Below are 23565 nucleotides of genomic sequence, written 5' to 3'. Positions count from 1 at the left end.
AATGTTAAGTTAAGGCAGGGAAACCAGTTCTGGATGCTGTTTCCAAAGCCCAGCGCAAAGTGGAGGGCTGCTTTAAGACAATGGCAGGGAGAATTGACGTGGGATGATAGGATGGCAGCATTGACTGGACCATATGCAGGAGGCGAGGGACGGAGAGTGGGACTGAGTAGACAGGATCCAATTACCCCAGCATCTAGGACATACATTTCTCAGGGAGCAATCTTTTGTGAAAAATCAAAGATTATCTATTCACTTGAGAGAATTTCACATTAATAGAGCTAAGAATTTCTAAAGAGATTTTAAAATATGGACAAGTCTGCCTACACTGTGATAATCTCTGTCTGAATGAACTGACTCAAAGAAAGTGATCTCTTTCTTCCACATGGACAGCTGCTCAGCTGTGTTAATTGGTGCCCTGAGGAAGTGTTCAAGAAGTCTGAGCAGACACGGGCAGGAGTAACATAGCTAGAGTCTCTCCGGCTTTCACACGTGGTGGTTATAAGCACAACTCATTATCACAAGACACAGCTACCATTTTTTAGAGCCTACTTTGTGCCAAGCATTGTAGCCTTACAATTACAATATGGCAGTTTCTTTATTTATTCTCTAGAAATGGGAAAATGAAGAGGTTAAGTAACTTGCTCAAGGCTACACGGACAGGAAGCAGATGTGCTGGAAAATATACCAGTGGCTTTGGGCTCACTCTTTACAGATTCTGGTGGCATAAAGGAAGCTAACTGAAATTATTCTGTGTTGGATACAATTACACATACTAATACTTGTGCGATTAATTCTGATTTTTTAAAACAAAATGTATTGGACTCTCAAGATCTGGAGAATGCACATTCCAATATAGAATTTCTTGAAAACAGTATTTTTATTTGATTCTTTTCTTGGGAGGCTTTCTGAATAACTTGGGTTAAGAATTTTTCTTTGAGAAGAGGAAAAGGAGGATGTTGGCCCAATGCAATATTCTCCTCTAGAGTCTGAGTTCCTTCTGGGCGAGGACCATGTCTTGTTTGTAACAGCTTCCTTGATAAAACCTAATACGACGCTTAGTGCATGTTGCTGTTCAATACATATTTGTGGAGTAAATGGACCAATGGGATGCTGTTTAACAACCGCAGTCTTCCTTTGCAGGGCTTTGTCATCCCAAGATGGCAGAGAAGCAGCAGAATGATTCCACTGGGCTCAATTCATGTAGCAACACAGATCAGAAGGAAGACAGCTACTTAGACCCCACACTGGGGCAACCACACAACTGCAACTTAAGAATTATTAATAGCATGCTCCCCAAATGATTTTGTTTAGAGCTTCATAAAGCCTGGTGGAGCTGGTTCCAGTTGGCTTGGACGAGAGGTCACACAGATTAAAATAGACTTTCTTAATAAGAAACAATAGGCTACATTCATTTAGCCAAACAAAAAAAAAATGACAGGCCTTAGGGGTGGGAATGAAGCTTAATCCTATTTAAAGGCTCAATTAACCCCTAGAAGATTGAGTAGGTCCTCTGCCTTTCCTGTCATTCCTCTGTCTAGCAGAGCTTAAAAACAAAGATTCATAAAAAGGAATAAAGATATTCGTATCTGTACATAAAACACTCAAAATATTTTAAATATGGCATAATAAATTTTAGAAATTTAGGAAACTGATTAGACTTTCATAGTCCTTTAAAACCTTTTGAAATGAATCATACTCTCTTTTGAATTGGCAAATCTGTTGCCAACTGAATAAAATATTCAAACATAAGCCTCTATCTTAACATTTAAATTCATTGATTAAAAAAACATTTCTTTCTTGTATTTATGTTCTCAAACAAAACTGTATTTCCTCCTTCTTGTATTTCCAATTATATTTCCTTATAATGTACTGTACATTCTCAATAAATCTAAATTAGAATCCATTCTGGAGTGAATTTCAATCCTTCTAATGTTTTAATGCACAGAAGCCATGTTCTGCTCAAATCAGCCCATCCTGGGTTAAACGTCTGAGATAGGGCATCCGGGGGCCCGCTTAGGTCACACATACGAAAGGTCAGTGCATCTGACCTTTCACAAATCATCTGTAAATGAAACTTAGCAACTTTAAAAATTTCTGCCCCAGCAGTGTAAAAATGACCCAAAGAGATAATTAAATAGTGACACTTAATTTCATGTTTTTTGTTGTTGTTGTTGTTATTGTTGAGGAGAAAAACATCTGGGACTATGGCTTTTAAAAAGTGTTGTGTGCATTATATGTATGTTCCCTGTTTAATTAGCTCTTTGTTTTAATAAAAATGTCTTTAAGAGGAGCTTGATAACTGAGGTGCTTCTCCCTAGCACACTGACGTCACTTAGGCAGAAAAAGTCTTCACCTCTTCAGTCTCTCAAGCAATGGCATTTCCAGCCTTTCTCCCCCTGCCCCTCCAGCCAAGAATTCCTATCCTAATTTTCTCCTTGGGGTATGGAAGAATGTGCTGATTTTCTGGAATAAGATGACAACTTTGCTCTGTTACATCCTTTGTTTAAATTGTAGCCAATCCTGCAAATTACAGAGAATGTCACAGCACAAGATAAAGCACAGCTTTGGCTAAGTTCCTTTTTCTTTGTGATGCAAATGCGCTCTTCACCATTTATGTTTTGTTCTAAGGAGATAGCTAATATGTCAATTATTGAAGATATAAGAGCTTGGTAACGGTAATTTGAATCTGTTTAGTATATAGCATTAGTCCAGCGCATGATACCAACGCATGATAAACCAAGCAGTTTTTCTCTTGAACTGACACAAGATACCAGTTCCACGTTTTTCTTTTATTTGGAAGGCTTACCTTTCAACATATTAGACAGAAGAGGCTAGACACAGCCTAAACAGAGGAGAACACTTTAGCTCTCGGAAGGACATAAACTATGAAAACTCGTGTGTGAAAACTATCTGGCAGCAAAAATCGAGTCACTGAACTTGACACAACATCCCCCATAAAACAATCTTATCAGAACAACTCTATCGCATTAGTGTAAAGTCACTTGAAGTCATGACATCTTTTAGATGATTCTATAAACTTTTAATTTGGCTTTTAAAAATTACACACATCAAAGAGCTAAGTGATGTGCTTCAAGCTTGGTAAAGCACCTTTAATCTGTTTTTTAAAAACAGATTTTAAAATTTTTTTTTTAAATTTTACACAGAAAACGTTAAGACCATACTGAGGATGATCAACAGATTGTTAAAAAGCATACCATTCCACCAATCAGAGTCTAATTTTTTTCATATTTCTGCATTTCTCATTAATCCTCATCCACTTCCCACAATACTGTTAAACAGTTATAATTATAGCACAGAGCACAAAAATATATTATCATTTTTTTCTAATGAACTATCCATATCGCTACACAATTGTATTTTTGATGGCATGACATAATCTTTAAACAAGCACAACTTTTTCTAGGACTACTAAACGAGCTACTAAGATTTTTATTTTTTTTAATTTAATTTTATTTTTAAACTTTACATAATTGTATTAGTTTTGCCAAATATCAAAATGAATCCGACACAGGTATACATGTGTTCCCCATCCTGAACCCTCCTCCCTCCTCCCTCCTCATACCATCCCTCTGGGTCGTCAAGCACCAAGCATCCAGTATCGTGCATCGAACCTCTTGGTCCCTCAGTAGCCTCAAGGGACTGGTTCTGGGACTCCCTGTGGGCACCAAAGTCCACGAATGCTCAAGTCTCTTACATAAAATGTCCCAGTACTTATACACAATCCACACACATCCTCCTACATCCTTTAAGTTCCTTCTAGATTAGCTATAATAACTAACACAAAGTAAATGCTATGTAAATAGTTGCCTTTGTGGCAAATTTCAGTTTTTTGGATCTTTCTGGAAATCTTTGCTTTTTCAAATATTTTTGACCCAGATTGATTGAGTCCATGGATGCAGAACCCATGGATCCAAAGGGCTGACTGTATGAGCAACAGATCTCCAAAGACCATTCCTCAGTATACCGAACAACATCTAATTGTTTTTCTCAAGAAAAGAGTTGTGATCGCATTTACAATTAAGGCCACAAGAATTACACACCGTATTCTAACAAGATATAATGTTATGTTAGAAAACCATATTTTTTCATCGCATTTTGAACAAAACTTATTTTCCAGGAATTCAACCATAACTTTTGCCCAGAAACTGAGGAGATGTATGCATTTTAGATATTTAATGAAATGTCTACATGAAGATGGAATTTTATTCTACAATGGATAGGAGTGAAAACAAAACCAGTGTCAACTTACCAGCCTTTTCCTTCTCTGAGAGACCTGGAATCGCCTGAAAAAGAAGAAAAGCCAGAAATTGTGGTATCATTAGAAGGAAATAGCAAACAATATTATTAAGAACAAAATGATGCCCCATAAATGAAGCAAAAATTAAATAGGGCCTGACACTAGAGATATCAGAGAAGAGGAACTGAATAGACATTTTTTTTCCCCAAAGAAGACATATAAATGGCAAACAAGCATATGAAAGGTGTTCAGCATCACTAGTCATCAGGGACACACAAATCAAAGCCACAGTGAGACATCAACTCACACGTACAGAACGCCCATCGTCAAAAAGACGAGAGATGATTAGTACAGGTGAGGATGTGGAGTAAAGGGAACCCTTGTGCACTGACAGTGGGCATGTAATTCGGTACAACTATTATGGAAAGTAGAACGGAGGTGTCTCAAAAAGTTAAAAATACTTTATACTTTCCATATATATGATCCAACAATCCCATGTCTGGGTATATATGTCTAAAGAAAAGGAAAGAGGATATCAAAGAGGTATCTGCACTCCCAGCTGCACAGCAACATTATCCACAATGGCCAAGGTACGTTAACAGCCTAAGTGCCTACTGATGGATGAATGGATAAAGAAGATGTGGTGTGCATGTGTGTGTGTGGTTGTGTGTGTGTGTAATATTATTCAGGCCTGAATAAGAAGGAAATCATACCATTTGCTATAACATGTGTTTTGACGTCATTATGCAAAGTGAAATAAAGACAAATACAACATGGTATTTTTAATATGTGGAATCTTTAAAAAAAAAAAAAACATGAAACAGAGAGAGTATAAAAGTGGTTGCCAGGGGCTGGTGGAGTGGGAGAAATAGGGAAGGATTAGTGAAAGGTATAAATGTTCAGCTATAAGATGAATAAGGTCTAAGGATTTAATGTAAAGCATGGGGATTAGAGTTGATAACTGTATTATATAATTAGTATTTTTTAAGAGAGTAGAATTCAAATGTTCTCACCAAAAAAAGACAAATATGCGAGGTGATGGTTTACTAATTAATGAAAGAGGGAATCCTTCCACAATGTATGTGTTCTGTGCTTAGTCACTCAGTTGTGTCCGACTCTTTGTGAGCCCAAGGACTGTAACCCACCAGGCTCCTCCGTCCATGGGATTTCCCAGGCAAGAATACTGGAGTGGGGTGCCATTTCTTCCTCCAGGGGATCTCTCAACCCAGGGATTGAAGCTGCATCTTCCGTGTCTCCTGCATTGCAGACGGATTCTTTACCCTCTGAGCCATCAGGGAAGCCCTTCACGATGTATACATCAATCAAATGAGGTATATGATCTGATTTCTATAATCACCAATCAAATGATGATTGCTTTGATATATACATATCAAATCACTACAACGCACACTTGAAATGTCTTAACATTTTATTTGACAACTATACTTAAATGAAGCTGAAAAGAAAAAAGAGAGCAAGCTGTGGTACTGTTGTAAAGTCACTAGATCCAGCTAAGCTCATTGTAAATTAGTCATGTAATTGTCTTCCTCTCTGAAGATAGACTCATCTCACCCTTAAAAGGTATTGCAATAAATGAAACTAAAAACACTTTGAATTTGGATCGAATTTTTTATAGTTCAATTTCTTTGTCCTATTTCGGGAGGCAAAGAATGTTAATTGTTTGGTCAGTATCTGGGCCTTTCAAATCTCTGTCCAGTCCTCTCAAGGCTCAGATTCCTCCTTTATACAAGGGGGATAAACACCTCGACTTCACAGGGCTGCTGAAAGCACCAGATGTAGTGGCTTCTGTAAAGCACATGAGGTCCTTAGGAAAAGACAGCCGCTCTATTTGCTACTTTGGGCACTGGTCCAATGAGCAAATTACTGAAATGAGAGGTTTAGAAGTTCAATTCCTAGTAACGATTATCTATCACTATTATTTAGAAACTAGAGTTCAGGATGAGATGTCTTCAACAGACTTTAAGGTACCTTAAAACAAACTAAGGAAGTGAGCTTCTGATTGCCATTCACCTCAGTCACTCATGTATAAAATACAGTTAGCATGAGGGTATTAACTTTTATTGGAAAGCCTTTTATAAATCTATCTGGCCTACTGGGATTTCACGCTTTCTACTCCATAACTGCTGACCACACAAGATGTCTACAAGCATGTCTCTCTCCCCTTCTTTAGGGGACAAAGTCTTCAGAGTTGAGGGAAGGAAAATAGGCTCAAATGGGAAATTAATTTTGGTGCACATGTGTATGAGAGAGAGCGAGAGAGGGACAGAGGAAAGTTCATGTGCACCTCTCTTGCAGGTCAGCCTAAGAAAATAATATCAATCTCCATTTTTGGAAATCTCAAAGATCAAGACTCTTATTTTCTTTGTGAGATATTGATTATTGTCGAGAACCTCACCTTTGGAATTTACAGGATTTGGAGATTGATGCAGTTTTTCAAATAAGGGAAAAATCTATGGATAAAAAAATGGAGGATTTGTTTTGGCAAAGATTGATCTACAGTGAAAGCATATTTTGACTTAATCTTGATCTACCTTTAGTTGTTCACTTCTTGTTCTCTGGCTGTGAATGCTGACTCTGCAACCTGGCAAAGATGCAGCCCTGAGGAGAACATCGGGTTATTAAATGGCAGAGTGGAGGACCACGTTCAGACAGCAGGGCATCAGATGGACTGCATGGGCTTCCACCCCTGTCCTCAGCACCCTTTTATTTACAGCAAGATCATCTGATTTCTTCTTTGTTTCAAGAAGAATTTCTCTGATTCTGTCTTCCCTTGACAAGAAAGTCATCCTACACCTTTGGCAATGTTTGTTTACTTCTTATGTCTCTATTTTGGGAAACGTCTAAGAATGGAATTAAATCCATACTATATATTTTAAACCTAGCCTCAGATTTGTCCCCTGACTAAAGATAAGGGCTTTTAAAATTAAATTTTCTCTTTTGTTTCAAGCAAATAAACAACAAAATAGAAACCCTTTTGTTGACAAGGTTGTAAAGGGTGGTAAATAGGTAATTGGCTCAGCTGGTAAAGAATCTGCCTGCAATGCAGGAGACCCACGTTCGAACCCTGGTTTGGAAAGATCCTCTGGAGAAGGAAATAACTACCCACTCCAGTATTCTTGCGTAAAGAATCCCATGGACAGAGGGGCCTGGTGGGCTAAACTCCATGAGGTCGCATCGAGTCGGACACGATTGAGGGACTAACATTTTCACTTTCATGGAGAAGGTTCCTCAGAGTATGAAGAGCTAACACTTACTAGGTTCCCAGTATGTACAAGGTACAGTTTTAAGATTTTACCTGCATAAACTCACTCAATCCTTACACCAACTCCATGAAGTCTTAAAAAGCACAGTAAGTTTTGTGAGGTCACATTAATAGAATGAAAGCCAGGATACAACTACTCGCATGCTGATCTTCGAGACCACTAATTTCAAAATGCTAATCAGAGTATTTTGAAACAAAGGAGAAGAAAGGTTTGCAGAGGTCCTATGGGCAGATATTGACTTAGACCACAAAATACTTGTGCAGGATGTCTGTATGAAACATTTAAAAATTTTCTAAATAAGCTCTCTCTTCTTATGGCTAAAGTGTTTTAGACAAATTGAATGTCTTACTCCAATTCCAAGTTGATCAGTGACAGGCCTTCTCCATATTTTATTCTATTTGATTACAAAGTGTGTAACCAAGCATGTGTAAGTAAATATTTCATAAAGATATTAGCCCTATCAAACAAAAATATTTTAGCCTCCAAACAGCCAGAACCAATATGTCATGTAGACAGTGCCAGTTACTTTAGAATATCACCCCATGCTCTGCATGATTCTTTAAGTTACCAAAACTCACCTCCATTAAATAACAGCAATGGCTATATCAGCACATGGAGAAAGGAAAAGTCAAAGTTTAATGTATCCAACATTTATTTTTTTTTTTATTTTATTTATTTATTTTTTTTCTAAATTATTTAATTAGTATACATGTGTTCCCCATGTATACATGTGAGGGTTCAGGATGGGGAACACATGTATCCAACATTTAATACCTTTTCTTTTAAAGCATAATCACATAGTAATAACAGCTGGATATCCTTCAGCTGATTTATATTTGAATTTGAGGGAGAACCATCTCTTTAGAAAATGGTTTATGAATACATTGATTAGATTTGTGAAATTTTCTAGTGATGAAAGGCAATAAATTAAAAAAAATGCTGACACCTGGATTTCAATTAATTAAAGCTATTTGTTGTTTCTTAATTAGTAGCAACTTTTGTGTGTGTATGTGTGTGTGTGTGTGTGTGTGGAATTCATGATCCAGTTGAAGAAGATAGAGAATAGTTCCATTCAGAGGTTGCTGAATGACAATGATTAGCACCTTTATTGGTGCAACATTAAAAGGTGTAGGAAGATAGTAAATAATTAGGACTACCCAGGCGGAAATGGGATGGTTTTCCTGGGTGTTGAACCCCTGGGGAGAAAGTGCTGGTCAGGAGATTTCTTTTTGCCTTTGATGTAAGAATACTGGAGTGGGTTGCCATTTCCTTCTCCAGAGGATTTTCCCACCCAGGGATCAAACTCAGGTCTCCAGCATGGCAGGCGGATTCTTTACTACTGAGCCACCAGGAAAGTGCATTTCTGGGCTTGGGAAAAAAAATTACTTCATGCAAGCTGTCTGTATCGTCTGGTACAAAGTAGGTGTTCATCAAATTTTTGTGGGGATAAAAAACCAAGTGTATATTTGTATATATAGTTTAAGTAATATGCATGACTGTTGCTTATGAGAAAGCTCCCATAAAAAGCATATTTTTGAATTCATTAGGGGTTTTTTCTTAATAGCTGCCATATGTTTCATTTGAACTGTATCCTCAGGAAGTGATTTAACATTTCTGGCAATAAAGCAATTAAGTAGGATTTTCCTGCTGGCCATATGGGTTCGCTGTAACTTCATATTTTCTTCTCTCATTTCTCAATGGAACAAAGGGAAGTCTAGTAATAACTTCCAAATGAGAGAAAAAAAATTATTCATCGTCTTTTGTTATTTTTCTCTGTGATATTCAAATGATAGTAACACAACCTTTTCTGTGGCTCTCCTTACCTTCCAGTAGTGCTCCACATGCAAAGATTTTTCATTTATGTTCATTTGTTTTAGGTGTTTTACAATTGAATTTTTAAAAAGCCATTAAAGAGAAAGCTTTTTAGTAAAAGGGGAGGAAACAATTTGCTTTCTCTTAATGAAGTCTTTTAAAGCTGTGTGTGGGAACCTAGACTGTGTGTGCGTCTGTTTATGTTTCTGGACATGAAACGTTTCGGGGAAATGCTCATTTTGACGTGCCTTGCGGAAACGCTGTAGACATACGCTGATTCATTTGGTCTCTTGCTAGAATGGCTTTCTGCACTTACAGAAGGACCTCAGCTGGATACCTTTTAGGAATTTATACCAACTACACAGAAGCTGCTAACATAAATAGTAACACAAGTAATGGATGTTGTATCTGAACCCATTTTATAAAATGACAAAACATTCTAATTGATCTTGATGATTTCTAAATTCATCTTAATGATTTCAGGTAAAAATGGAGTAGGATTTTTCCTCTTTAATATGTTAGTTTTATTAATATGTCAAGTCATATATATTGTTGTTGTTGTTCAGTCGCTAAGTAATGTTCGACTCTTTGCGACCCCATGGACTGCAGTACGTTAGGCTTCCCTGTCCTTCACTATCTCCCGGAGTTTGTTCAAACTCACGTCTATTGTGTTGATGATGCCATCCAACCATCTCATCCTCTATCACTCCCTTCTCCTCTTGCTCTCAATCTCCCAGCATCAGGGTCTTTTCCAATGAGTCGGCTCTTCGCATCAGGTAGCCTGATGCTCCAAAGCACTGGAGCTTCAGCTTCAGTATCAGTCCTTCTAATGAATATTCAGGGTTGATTTTCTTTAGGACTGACCATTTGATCTCCTTGCCATCCAAGGGACTCTCACGAGTCTTCTCCAGCATCCACAGTTTGAAAGCATCAATTCTTCAGTGCTCAGTCTTTTTTATGGTCCAACTCTCACCAGACTTCCCTGGTGGCTCAGACGGTAAAGCATCTGTCTACAATGCGGGAGACCGGCTTCAATCTCTGGGTTGGGAACATGCCCTTGAGAAGGAAATGGCAATCTACTCCAGTACTATTGCCTGGTAAATCCCATGGACAGAGGAGCCTGGTAGGCTACAGCCCATCCAGGCTACAGCCCACGGGGTCACAAAGAGTTGGACACGACTGAGCGACTTCACTTTCACTTTCACTCACATTTGTACCTAACTACTGGAAAAACCATAGGACCTATATGAACCTTTGTTGGCAAAGTGATGTCTCTGCTTTTTAATACCCTGTCTAGGTTTGTCATAGCTTACCTTCCAAGGAGAAAGAGTCTTTTAATTTCATGACTGCAGTCACTATCTGCAGTGATTTTGAAGCCCAAGAATATACATTATTTAATATAAAATAATATATATACACATATATAATATAGAAATATGTATATATATTATATAGAAATGTATTTATATATTGCCTATGACAGTTACTTTTTTCTGTGTTTTGGAATTGGGATGATAGTCTACTACCGTTAAGAAGGCCTTTTGAAGGAATTCCCTGGCGGTCCAGTGGTTAGGACTCCACACTTCTACTGCAGGGGGGAACAGAGTTCTTTCTGCTTGGTCCCACAAACCATTCAGTGTGACCAAAAAAAAAATGCCCTTTGAAAGTCACCCCCTTACAACAAAGGACAGTAATGAGAGGCTGAAAGATTCTACTTGTAGGTTCCATGTAGGGAAAAATGCTACCATTTATTTTGTCCTTTCTGTCTTTATGCTGCTGCTAAGAAGCGTCAATCGTGTCCGACTCTGTGCGACCCCATATACGGCAGCCCACCAGGCTCCCCCGTCCCTGGGGTTCTCCAGGAAAGAACACTGGAGTGGGTTGCCGTTTCCTTCTCCAATGCATGAAAGTGAAAAGTGAAAGTGAAGTCGCTCAGTCATGTCCGACTCTAGCGACCCCGTGGACTACAGCCTACCAGGCTCCTCCATCCATGGGATTTTCCAGGCAAAAGTACTGGAGTGGGGTGCCATTGCCTTCTCCGTCTGTCTTTATAGGTAGTGCTTATTTTGTATGTTTTCAAATATTAAAGATGCCGGCGCAGAAGTGTCTGGAATATTGTCTTTTTCTATAGGAATTTTTCTCTATTTGTCTTCTTAAAAATGGGAAGAATCAGTGACAGAGTAAATTATTCCTTTCCTTTAAAAACATTCCCTTTTATTCCCACAAAATGTTGTATAGTAAATTTCAAAGTGCATAATTATGTCCCTAAAAATTGCAAGAAAATGTCCCTCAGTGATGGAACTCCCTCGGTCTCAGAGGAGAACACACAAGAGTCCCTTGTGCCCACCATGGACAACAGGAAGGGGTTGGAAAGTCACATTTTTTTTTTAAGACATGAAAGACAACATTAAAGGAAAGTAGGTACACTGGAAAATGGGTTCGTTTCCATATCTATTTATAGACGCTTTTGAAATCACTCCTGTCTGTGATATTGTTAACCAGTCAATGATTTCTGTTTGCTTTCATCTGAACAAAGAAGTTCATTGAGAAAGCTGTGTCTGATTGGCAATCTGATATCATCTGTTTTGGTTTACAAAGTCTTTCTCCAGCTTTGACAGTCATCTTTCACTGAAAACATAGACTTTATTTTTAGAGCAGTTTTAGGTTTACAGCAAAACTGAGAAGAAGCTACAGTTTTCCCCCTAAATCCCTTGCCTGGACACATGCATGCTGCTGCTAAGTCGCTTCAGTCGTGTCCGACTCTGTGCGACCCCATAGATGGCAGCCCACCAGGCTCCCCTGTCCCCGGGATTCTCCAGGCAAGAACACTGGAGTGGGTTGCCATTTCCTTCTCCAGGACACACGCACAGCCTTACTATTATCAATAACTCCCACCAGAATGGTACACTTGTTACAACTGATTGGCCTACATAGTCACATTATTGGCATTCAAAGTTCATAGTTTATATTCAGGTTCACTCTAGGTGTGGTCTACTCTACAAGTTTGGACAAATGAATAAGGACAGGAAAAAAGTGAGTGTTAGCTGCTAAGTTGTGTCTGACTCTTTGTGAAGGCCAGGCTTCTCTGTTGGTGGAATTCTCTAGGCAAGAATACTGGAATGGGTAGCCATTCCCTTCTCCAGGGGATTTTCCCGACCCAGGGATCAATTCTGGGTCTCTCGCATTGCAGGCAGATTCTTTATCGTCTGAGCCATCAAGAAAGCCCCTGTATAAGGACATGTATCTACCATTAAAGTATCGTAGGGAACAGTTTCATTGCTCTAAAAATCCCCTGTAAATCCTCTGTACTCTATTCAGCCCTCTCTCCTTCCTAACCCCTGGTGACCACTGAGGTTTTTACTGTTCCCATAGTTTTGCCTTTTCCAGAATATCATGTAGTTGGAATCAATGTAGCCTTTTCAGATTGGCTTTTTTTCACTTAGCAATATGCACTTAAAGGTTCCTCTGTGTCTTTTCATAGCTTGATAGCTCATTTCTTCTAAGCACTCCATATGTTCCATTGTGTGAATGTGTTAGTTTTTTACCCATTCACCTACTGAAGGACCTCTTCGTTGCTTTCAGATTTTGGCAGTTATGAACAAAGCTCCTATAAATGTCTGTGTGCAAGTTTTTGTATGAACATAAGTTTTCAATTTCACTGAGTACTAATGAGTGCAATTGCTGTAAGCATGGGTTTAGTTTTGAAATGTTCATTTTTTGATGAAATAGATAGGTGAATAGTTGTATTAAATAAGTCACGATGGGTTTACCCTTCTGACTTCTATAGGCTCCTCTAGTAGTGTGTGAGATTCATGAGCAGAGAACAAAGTTCTTACTTTAATATATGGTTATAGTTGAAAGATGACTGGTGAGACTTCCCTCGTGGTCCAGTGGTTGAAAATCCACCTTCCAATGCAGGGAACATAGGTTCAACCCCTAATCAGGGAACTAAGATCTCACATGCCACAGCTAGAGAGGCCCGCACACTGCCAGCTGCTGAGCCTGCGCTCTCCAGAGCCCGTGTTTGACAATAAGAGAAGGATGTGTGCGGCAATTAGAGAAAGGCTGTGCACTACAATGGAGACTCAGGGCAGCCAGAAATTTAAAAAACTAAATTACAAAAAAGATGACTGGTGGTGATCCTCTTTTCCTGACCCTTTCCAGATATGATCTAACAAATACCTCCCTTTCAAGAGCAGCATGTAGGCTGCTCACTGGTTTAACAAAGTGCACTCAGACCCAAGCAGCTCAGGGCAGTTCAGTCCTGACTGACAGAAGCGCCAGGTGTGGCTGCCGTACGCGTCCTCGGTGGACAAGCCAGTTGTGCTCTGGTGCCTGCTGCAGCCTACAGGATGCACAGTCTGGTGGGCCAGGAGGAGATGTGGGCTAGGTGTATGTGACGTGTGCGTGCAAGAAATGTGTGGGGAAGCAAAGGTGCAGCAACTCTGCCACAGAATGAACGGAGCAGTAGGGGCCTTCCTGCCACAGTGGCGCCCATTATTCACTGGTAGGAAAATCTTCAACAGTAATATAATTGTTGGGTAGCAGGTTTCTTTTTCTTTTTTTTGCAGTAGTTATTAATAGAATTAATTTTAACAGCTCCTTTAACTCTCAAAAACGTCCCAGTTTGGATAATAATTTATATGAGAACAAGGATTCCATCAATAGCATCCCATGTCCCTGGTTTTAGGGTAGGTTTGGCCTATGGAAAGCCCCAGTAGGAGATATAAGGCTGTAATATTATTTATAATAAGAAATATATCTTTGGATCTTCCATCCCTTTCCTAGCACAGGGCTCCTAAAATGCTTGGAATTTTCTAAGTTAGGAGAGTGATAAAAGGTGTCTTCTGTTATGCTAATGAGGTGACTCTTTGACTCCACTTAGAGATGGGGGCTGGCTGCCAGTGAAGCCAACCAGCCTCCTGGAAGGACAGGGGTGTAAATGGGGACCCAGTTCAGTTGCCAGTGGTCAGTGAATTGCCAGGAGTCATGCCTATGTAAGGAGCCTCCATGAAAACCTAAATGGCCAGCTTCTGGGTTGATGAACACCTGGAGATTTGAGGAGACTGGTGTGCTTGGAGAGGGCATGTTCCCATACCTACCCTTTGAAGTTCTTCCATCTGGCTGTCCCTGAGTTATATCTTTTCACAACAAACCAGTAGTCTAGTAGGTAAAATGTTTCTCTGAGCTCTGCAAGCCACTATATCAGCTTAGTTCAACCCAAAGAGGGAGTCAGCGGGAGCTCCAGTCTATAGCCTGTTGGTCTGAAGCACAGGTGATGACGTGGGCTTACAAGTGGCATCTGATGTGGAGGGAGGGGGCAGTCTGTGTGACTGAACCCTTAACACGTGAGATCTGATGTGACCTCCAGGTGGATAGTGTCAGAGCTGAGTTAAATGGAAGGAGACTCAGTGGTGTCTGGAGAACTGCTTGGTGGTGTGGAAGAAACCCTCTCCCACATTGGAAATTGATTCCTAAACCCCTCCAAAGGGAAAGGAGTATTTATTCCTATGGATCCTACAGTTGCCTTGAACTGTCTTTTTACCCAAGGTCATTGCTCTTCTCAAGCAGCTACCTCTGCAGACTTTTCCCCTCTAGGTCCTGCTAACTTCTCTTTGGGGCCTGATCATGGCTCAGCTCGGGGTACGCCCTACTGGTTACTGCACTAACCCTTGTATTTCTCCTCCTTATGAGTTTGTAAACAGTCCCTTTGTAACTGATCCTTCCCCCCATATAATCCTATTTTAAGTGCTTCTTCTATTTCCTACTGGAGCCCTAATTGGTACACCTCTCTTCCTTTCTTTCTTCTATGAATGTGCACAAAAATTTCATTTCTCCACTTGCTCCCCTCTCTCTCTGTGGGGCATTATGTAGGGTACAGATGGTAATAAAATAAAAAGCCTTAAGAACCACTCATGTATCTTTTAATGTCTATCTTAGTCCCAGAAAACTGCATTTCAAAATAAGTCAGTGAATTGTGAGCCTTCTGAGAAATTAAGTTTGTGACACTGACACATTTTCAACTTCTGCTAATGTTGACAAGGTTAGAATTGTTGAGGATTAGGAATATAAGACTTGGGGAGAGCAATGCACTCAGAGAAGGCATGAAAGCCTGTAAACTATAAGATTAAGTAAGAATATGAACAGTTAGCCACATTTTTGTTTTTAAATTTAGATGGAAGGATTGGGAGGATAATTAGCCATAGCAAGTTTGAAATCATCAGCATCCAGGTAGAAGTGCTTCAACGTTAATTTTCTATATAAAACTTAAGTGTATTTTGCACATTAGCCATAAAAGTGAGACTTTGTAGACATACAAGGGCCAACTGAAACTGACACATAACTTTAGAAATTAGATAACATTTTGACTTCATCAGTAACTAAATGTTCTGCTAGATATGTTTTCAACAAATATTTATCAAAGGCTGAATAGGAGATAGGAGATGGCAGGAGAAGGCAATGGTTCAGAGTTTTAGAGAAAAGAGAGGGTTGAAATGACCATGTGCACCATATTTTGACTAATATCACTAAGGAACGAGTGTTTACAGGGGCAGGTGGAAGCTGAGGAGGACAGAAAGAGGTTGAGAGAGGAAAGGCGGAGAGAGAAGCAGGTCAAGAAGAGTCACATGATTGTAGGCATCAGAAAGGGTAGTGTTTTGGGAAAAGTTGGACAAAATGGCAAACTGCCTAACTGCCACAGGGAACAAGCAACACGTAGTAAGAGGTGACTCTTATCCAGCACCTACTCTGTGCCAGGCACTCTTCTAAGCACCTGGCACATATCCAGTTCAGTTCAGTTGTCCAGTCGTGTCCAACTCTTTGCAACCCCATAACTGCAGCATGCCAAGCCTCCCTGTCTATCACTATTCCCGAAGTCTACCCAAACCCATGTCCATTTAGTCGGTGATGCCATCCAACCATCTCATCCTCTGTCATCCCCTTCTCCTCCTGCCCTCAATCTTTCCCAGCATCAGGGTCTTTTCCAATGAGTCAGCTCTTCACATCAGGTGGCCAAAGATTGGAGTTTCAGCTTCAACATCATTCCTTCCAATGAACACCTAGGACTGATCTCCTTTAGGATGGACTGGTTGGATCTCCTTGTAGTCCAAGGGACTCTCAAGAGTCTTCTCCAACACCACAGTTCAAAAGCATCAATTCTTCAGCACTCAGCTTTCTTTATAGTCCAACTCTCACATCCATACATGACCACTGGAAAAACCATAGCCTTGAGTAGATGGACCTTTGTTAGCAAAGTAATATCTCTGCTTTTGAATATGCTATCTAGGTTGGTCATAACTTTCCTTCCAAGGAGCAAGCGCCTTTTAAATTCATGGCTGCAGTCACCATCTGCAGTGATTTTGGAGCCCAGAAAAATGAAGTCAGCCATTGTTTCCACTGTTTCCCCCATCTATTTGCCATGAAGTGATGGACTGGATGCCATGATCTTAGTTTTCTGAATGTTGAGCTTTAAGCCAACTTTTTCACTTTGCTCTTTCACTTTCATCAAGAGGCTCTTTAGTTTTTCTTCACTTTCTGCCATAAGGGTGGTGTCATCTGCATATCTGAGGTTATTGATATTTCTCCCGGCAATCTTGATTCCAGCTTGTGCTTCTTCCAGCCCAGCGTTTCTCATGATGTACTCTGCATATAAGTTAAATAAGCAGGGTGACAATATACAGCTTTGATGTACTCCTTTTCCTATTTGGAACCAGTCTGTTGTTCCATGTCCAGTTCTAACTGTTGCTTCCTGACCTGCATACAGATTTCTCAAGAGGCAGGTCAGGTGGTCTGGTACACCCATCTCTTTCAGAATTTTCCACAGTTTCTTATGATCCACACAGTCAAAGGCTTTGGCATAGTCAATAAAGCAGAAATAGATGTTTTTCTGGAACTCTTTTGCTTTTTTGATGATCCAGTGGGTTGGTAATTTGATCTCTGGTTCCTCTGCCTTTTCTAAAACCAGTTTGAACATCTGGAAGTTCACGGTTCATGTACTGCTGAAGCCTGGCTTGGAGAATTTTGAGCATTACTTTACTAGAATGTGAGATGAGTGCAATTGAGCATTCTTTGGCATTGCCTTTCTTTGGGATTGGAATGAAAACTGACGTTTTCCAGTCCTGTGGCCTAATAAAGTGTGTAAGTTCCTCAGTCATCTCCAACTCTTTGCAACCCCACGGACTGTAGCCTGCCAGGCTCCTCTGTCCATGGAATTCTCCAGGCAAGGATATTGGAGTGAGTTGCTGTGGCCTCCTCCAGGGGATCTTCCTGACCCAGGGATTGAACTCGAGTCTGTTACATCTCCTGAGTTGACAGGTGGGTTCTTTACCACTGGCAACCCTGGGAAGCCACAACTGAGTGAACTCTTTCCAAAGCCAGGTGCTGACAAGGAGCACTTCAGATGGAGCTCGCTTTCGCAGACTGCGATTTTTCATATCAGCAGGGATGCCAAATGGCTAATTTATACTTAGAATGGGTATACCTTTCACCATGGTCAAAAGTAATTGGTTTAGTGGATATTTAGTTTATAAAAATGTTTGTGATTATGAGCACATCAACAAAAATGAAAGCATACAGGAAGCATAGAAGAGACACCTGACCCCAGACAGCAACTGCATGATAACTGAGAACCCGTTTCTTCTCCATGGCAAAGAATCCTTGCAGAAATCATGCTATCAAAACCGCCCCACTATTGTCTGCTTCCCTCAATCCACTCCTTGGATCCTTCTCCAAACATTGTTCAACTCTGTGACTTATTGTTTAAGCTGACAAAAGCTAGTTTGGGTTTTAAATGATCAAACTGGCACTAAGTAAAAAAAAAAAAAGAAATATATTCTAAACTTCAACCAAATGCCGCTGTATTATCATAAACTCTTTTTGATCTCCATTTGGAATATATGGCCTCATGGTGACTTTCACTCTCCATGAAGTGAGTTAAAAACTTATCCAATCAATTCTTTTTGAGAACTTAGGATCCTATTGGGATAACTCCAAACTTTTGTAATGGGTGCCCAACTTCATCCAAGGATCCATTTTCTGTACTTAACAAAAGAACATATTTGGTAACATGTTTTAAAATTACAACATGAAAATAATATATTTCCCATTTTTAAGGATTATAATACAGTAAGAGTCTAAAACCATAAAACTGATGTCATCCCACTTACTTAAAATGCAGAATCTAATACCAGGAAAGAATGACACAGTTTTTGAATATTTAGGTTTATTAACCTAAATAGGGAAATAGTAAAGGAATTGAAGACAGTGATGTGATCCTAAAGTGAGATATCTAATTAGTTCAGTGCATTTGGATAACAAACAGAAAATTCTCTTTGTAAAGAGGACTTTTCCTCTTTCCTATGAACCACTGTCTTTTCTATAGGAAATTACCACTATATGAGCCCTGAGTCAGGAGCACACTTCATTCAATTCTCAGGGTTTTCCGAAATTTCTATCTTTATTTTTTTAGGTAAGAAACAAATATTCTTTTAAAAGGACTGTTATTTGCAGGCTCTCCTGATAATGATTCACACAAAATCCACATGGCCCAGATGAAAGAGTGACCCATTTTTAAGTGTCTTTTGTAGAAATTCAGTAAATGTCTCACATTCTCTGCTAGGCCTACTTTTAATTTCCACATCCGTTTTTCTTACTATTTGGGTCAAAATTCAATTAATAAACAGTACTTTTCCATGTATTCTCCATGCTGAGAACCTTGAGTACTAGAAAATTAAAGATTTGTTGAGGTAGGTCTGAAAATATTTCTATTCAAATACCTTATTTACATTAGGGTTTTGAATAACTATTTTTTTTAAGAACTATAGTAAATTTTCTTTTATGATATGCAAAATTAAGAATAAAAATAAATCAAAATTGCTTTTATTAAATGCCTTAATTTGTTAATCAAAACATTTAAGATAATATCTACTAGCTCTTTTAACAGATACCTATTGCTATTCAATAGTTTTAATTGTTACAGTTAAATGTTTGGAAGATTTTTGTTCTACTTAGGCAAGGACTGTAGTATTTTTCTCTCTTTTTACCCCTTGTAAAACTTGCTTACTTTGATAGGCACAGACTGTTACACTGAATTTAGATTATTACCGTGGACTTCATATAGAGCTGACATTCTACCATATAATTAATCCCCAAAGGAATTAAATGGGGTATTTGGAGAACTTGGAGCTAGTTCTATAGCCTCAAGAAAATTAAACACTTTAGATCACGGTTTTCTTAGTTATAAAGTTTTAGCATATCTTTAAAGTTCCAAACTTTAAATAATTCTTAATTTGTGCTGAAACGTCACGAGTTTCTCTTGGAAATGTCTGTCAGCAAAAAACTTAGCCAAACTGAAACCATATGAGTTCTAGGAAGTAATCTTTCTTTACTGCATAGAGATGGTATTACCCATAGCGTTTACTGTGATGGTTTTAATATATGTCCAGAAATCTTTGACCCTCCTTCCTTTAAAAGGTGAAGGCTCATTCCCTTCTCCAATAAAATATGGTGAAGGGAAACTTCTGACGTGATGTTACACAAAGCGTTGGAGCTTCCTCCTTGCTCTCTCTTTTGTGTGGCCCGCACTAGGATCAGCTAGTTCCCATACCATGAGGACACTTAAGTCCTGCTGTGTGGTTCACATGGCAAGGAACCAAAGTCTCCTGCCAACAGCCATGTGAGTGAGCCATATTGGAAACATCCTCCAGTCCTAGTTATGCCTTCAGAAATCCTGACAGCAAGCGCAGGACAGATGCTAAGCCAGAACCACCCAGCTAAGCTGCTCCTAAATTTCTGACGCACAGAAACTGTGTGGGATCATTCATTGTTATTTTAAGTTGTTAAATTTCAGGGTACCTTGATATGCAGCAATAAGTAACAAATCCATTTATCTGTATATTCAAATAAGGAATTTATGACTATCTTTTGTACACATTTGTGAAACTAACTGAACTAAAATTCATCTTATTTCCTAGAGAACTAGATTTTTTTTCATGCTCCTTTAAAAGATTGTTTCATGGGGACTTCCCTGGCAGTCCAGTAGTTAAGAATCTGCACTTCCTTTTCAGGGGACATGGGTTCTATCCCTGGTGGGGGACCAGATTCCACATGCCATGCAGTATGGCCCCCCAAAAGCCATATATTTGGAAACTAATAAACATATTTCTAAATAACTCATTAAAAAAGGCTATTTCATGTTCAAAGACATTAATTTGCTCCTAATATTCAAAATCACAAATTTCCCTTGACACAATTAAATAGGATGTTCTTTTGTGGCAGACCTGATGTAAACAGGCAGAACAATTGGCCTCTATTCTTACAATTTTTCTCTCATCATTCTTTGCAGCTAAGGATTCTGCTCGGGTTGATGATCATCAATTATTAGCATATTTATTGAGTTCTTCTGGACATTTTAAGCAAAAATAAGAACTATGCACAACATAATAAAAACTTAGTTCTACTGTTAAGGAACTTAGATTTTTCAACAAGGAATGATGTGAGCATACACAGGCATATGGTGTTCACACCAAACTGACATATACACAGACATAAGGTAATGCAGTAAAGTGAATGCCTTATTGTGTTATATAACAAGAATATATTGTTCGGTAATAATACATAAAATATAATACCACCACTTCTTGGTGGTATTATTTCTTTTGAAAATAGACTTTCTCTGATTATTTTTTCTGATTATATCTTAGAGACTTAAAAATACGGAAAGATTCTCTAGTGCAATGTAAGTGTATATCAACCCAGCAAGCTGACTTATGAAACATGTGAAATAGTACTGTATCTCAATGCATCCAATTCTGTGGCTTCATTAGAGCCTGTCAGCATGTGCTGCTGAGCACAGTAGGGACAGTCTGTTACTTGAAAACACTGCCTACAGGGTCTAATAAATCAGACTGAAATCTTCGAGTCTTACATCAGAGAGAGATCTGGCCATGTTTTTAAAAATTTGTGTTGTTTTTGCTGCTGTTCTCTTTCAAGTGAGTTCATAAGGAAACTCTCTAAAATACCATTGAAAGCGCACAGAAGATTTTTAGCAGCTCATATTATTGACAAACATGACACAGACATGTCTCTAGGGCCATTCCTCAAACATGACTTTAAGGTAAGTGCCAACATTATCAAGGATACGACATCCTTCTTTGTTTTCTTTTCTGTGTTAATCTGAATAAGATCTTAGCTTCCAAACCAAATTCAAACCATGTACTTTTACTAATGAGGTAGAAAATGGAAGTTTTTTTTTTTTTTTTTTACAAATCAGAATCTTATTGCACATCAAGCACTTGTAGAGTCTTTACTAAACAAAAGAATTTGGAACTTAAAGCAACCAAAATACAATTATAGTTGTGTTTTCCTTGATAAACATCAAAAGTGTTATGTTTGTGTGTAAAATATACATACATGTGTGTATTTTAAGGCAACTATTAGAGTATCAAGTAGTCTTTTGACTATACTTTGGTGATGCTATTAAATGATTACCATAAGATAATGCAAGTAACTTACTTGTTTAAACACTAAGTGCTAAAAACATTTCTGCTTTTCCTGAAATTACATGGGCGTGTAAATGACTACACAAACAGACACAACTGGGAGTGAGGATCATAACAAAGAATTTTTTTAAAAAGAACTTTGTAACTAATGGCCATTATTTTACAAAACAATTGAAAAAATAAACAAGAAAAGAGAAATCTCAGAAGCTGATCAGTCTTTGCCTGTATAGCCTGTTGAGAGCCCTGAGAGCTTGGAAAGGAAGTAAAAGTGAGGCTAATGAGGTTTTGGCTTTTAGACCTGAGCCAGTCCCTTGAGGACACTGTTGGATTAGTTCAAGCATGGTGAGGGAGGGATAATATGATACACAGAAAAATTTTTTTTCTTGCTTCCAACAGTCCTACTAAATTGCACAATCCTTCAACAACACTCCTCAAACATTTAGACATGTTCTGGGACAATAATTTTTTGCATACACAAAGATAATCTCAGAAGGCCATAAATGTTGTCCTGCTACATGACAGGTTGACAAGTGGGTGGTTTCTAAGGACCAATCATAAGGTAGAGACATAAATGAAGCAGGCTGAGTGAACAATTCTCAGTACATAATTGGCCTTTCATGTGAAGACAAACAGCTGCTAGAACTTTCTGGAAAATTCTATAGAGGTTTAAGAATTCATAGAAGAACAACTTCGGCACTATAACAGATGAAAGTTAGCACTGAATAATCTCTGGGGAAAGACTTCCCTCTTGCATCATATTTAAAAACATGAGGTGGTTTATATTTATTCCAAATTCAACTAAGAAAATGGCTCTATCGACCATTCACTCAATATATAATAAAACTTAGTATTACAAGGCGTCAGTAAACTTGAGATTTAAGAGAGAGAAAAAGACATCCATATGCAAATTTCAGTAACAATTCAAGAAAACAAGAGGTAATGTTTGACAGTAAGAAGGTCTAGATCTTTATTTAAGGAAGTCCCACTCCAGTACTCTTGTCTGGAGAATCCCATGGACAGAGGAGCCTGGTGGGCAGCCACCTACGGGGTCGCACAGAGTCGGACACAACTGAAGCGACTTAGCAGCAGTACACTTAGAGTATTATGTGAGTATCAGTTGCGTGAATGCCTGCTAAGTCGCTCATGTCCGACTCTGTGTGACCCCAAGGACTGTAGCCCACCGGGCTCCTCTGTCCGTGGGATTCTCCAGGCAAGAATACTGGAGTGGATTGCTGTGCCCTCCTCCAGGAGATCTTCCTGACCCAGGGATCAAACCTGCATTTCTTATGACTCTTGGATTGGCAGGCCAGTTCTTTACCACTAACGCCACCTGGGAAGCCCGAGTATCAGTTGACCTCTACTTATTTTTTGGAATGTGGTATAGCAGAATGCCCAAAGGCTCACATAAAAGTACACATAAGTGTGTATATATCTTGTCATTCAGAACTGCTTTCCCCAGTCAACTTACTAGGTTGGACAAGCAATATCGTGGGCTTCAATAAGTTGGAGCTCCAATAACTTTCCTCCACTAAGCCCACCAAAAGAACCTGACAAATCAGATACATCCGGGTAGTAAAACAGATAGAACTAGGATTTTAGGCATTCCCATCTCAGATTAGCAAAGTTAATGGTTCTCAGACTCAAGTGTACATCAGAATCATCTTCTGAACCCTCTTCCTAGAGTTTTCTCATTCAGTCAGTAGGTCTAGGGTGA

At 39.0% G+C, this 23565-nt stretch overlaps 1 protein-coding gene across 3 annotated transcripts in view; it reads right to left on the bottom strand.

Moving 5' to 3' along the window:
- Nucleotides 1–23565, bottom strand: part of DLC1 (DLC1 Rho GTPase activating protein) — a 521689-nt gene that overhangs the window by 211052 nt on the left and 287072 nt on the right. For all 3 annotated transcript variants that reach the window (XM_027530242.1, XM_027530241.1, XM_027530240.1), the window contains exon 5: nt 4271–4304. In XM_027530242.1, coding sequence (XP_027386043.1) covers nt 4271–4304 — 34 coding nt within the window. The remainder of the gene's footprint in view (nt 1–4270; nt 4305–23565) is intronic.

This window comes from Bos indicus x Bos taurus, chromosome 27 (genome assembly GCF_003369695.1).
Source record: "Bos indicus x Bos taurus breed Angus x Brahman F1 hybrid chromosome 27, Bos_hybrid_MaternalHap_v2.0, whole genome shotgun sequence".
In the NCBI taxonomy this organism is placed as follows: domain Eukaryota; kingdom Metazoa; phylum Chordata; class Mammalia; order Artiodactyla; family Bovidae; genus Bos; species Bos indicus x Bos taurus.
The sequence above is the reverse complement of the archived record's forward strand: the minus strand, read 5'-3'. Positions and strand labels throughout refer to the sequence as shown.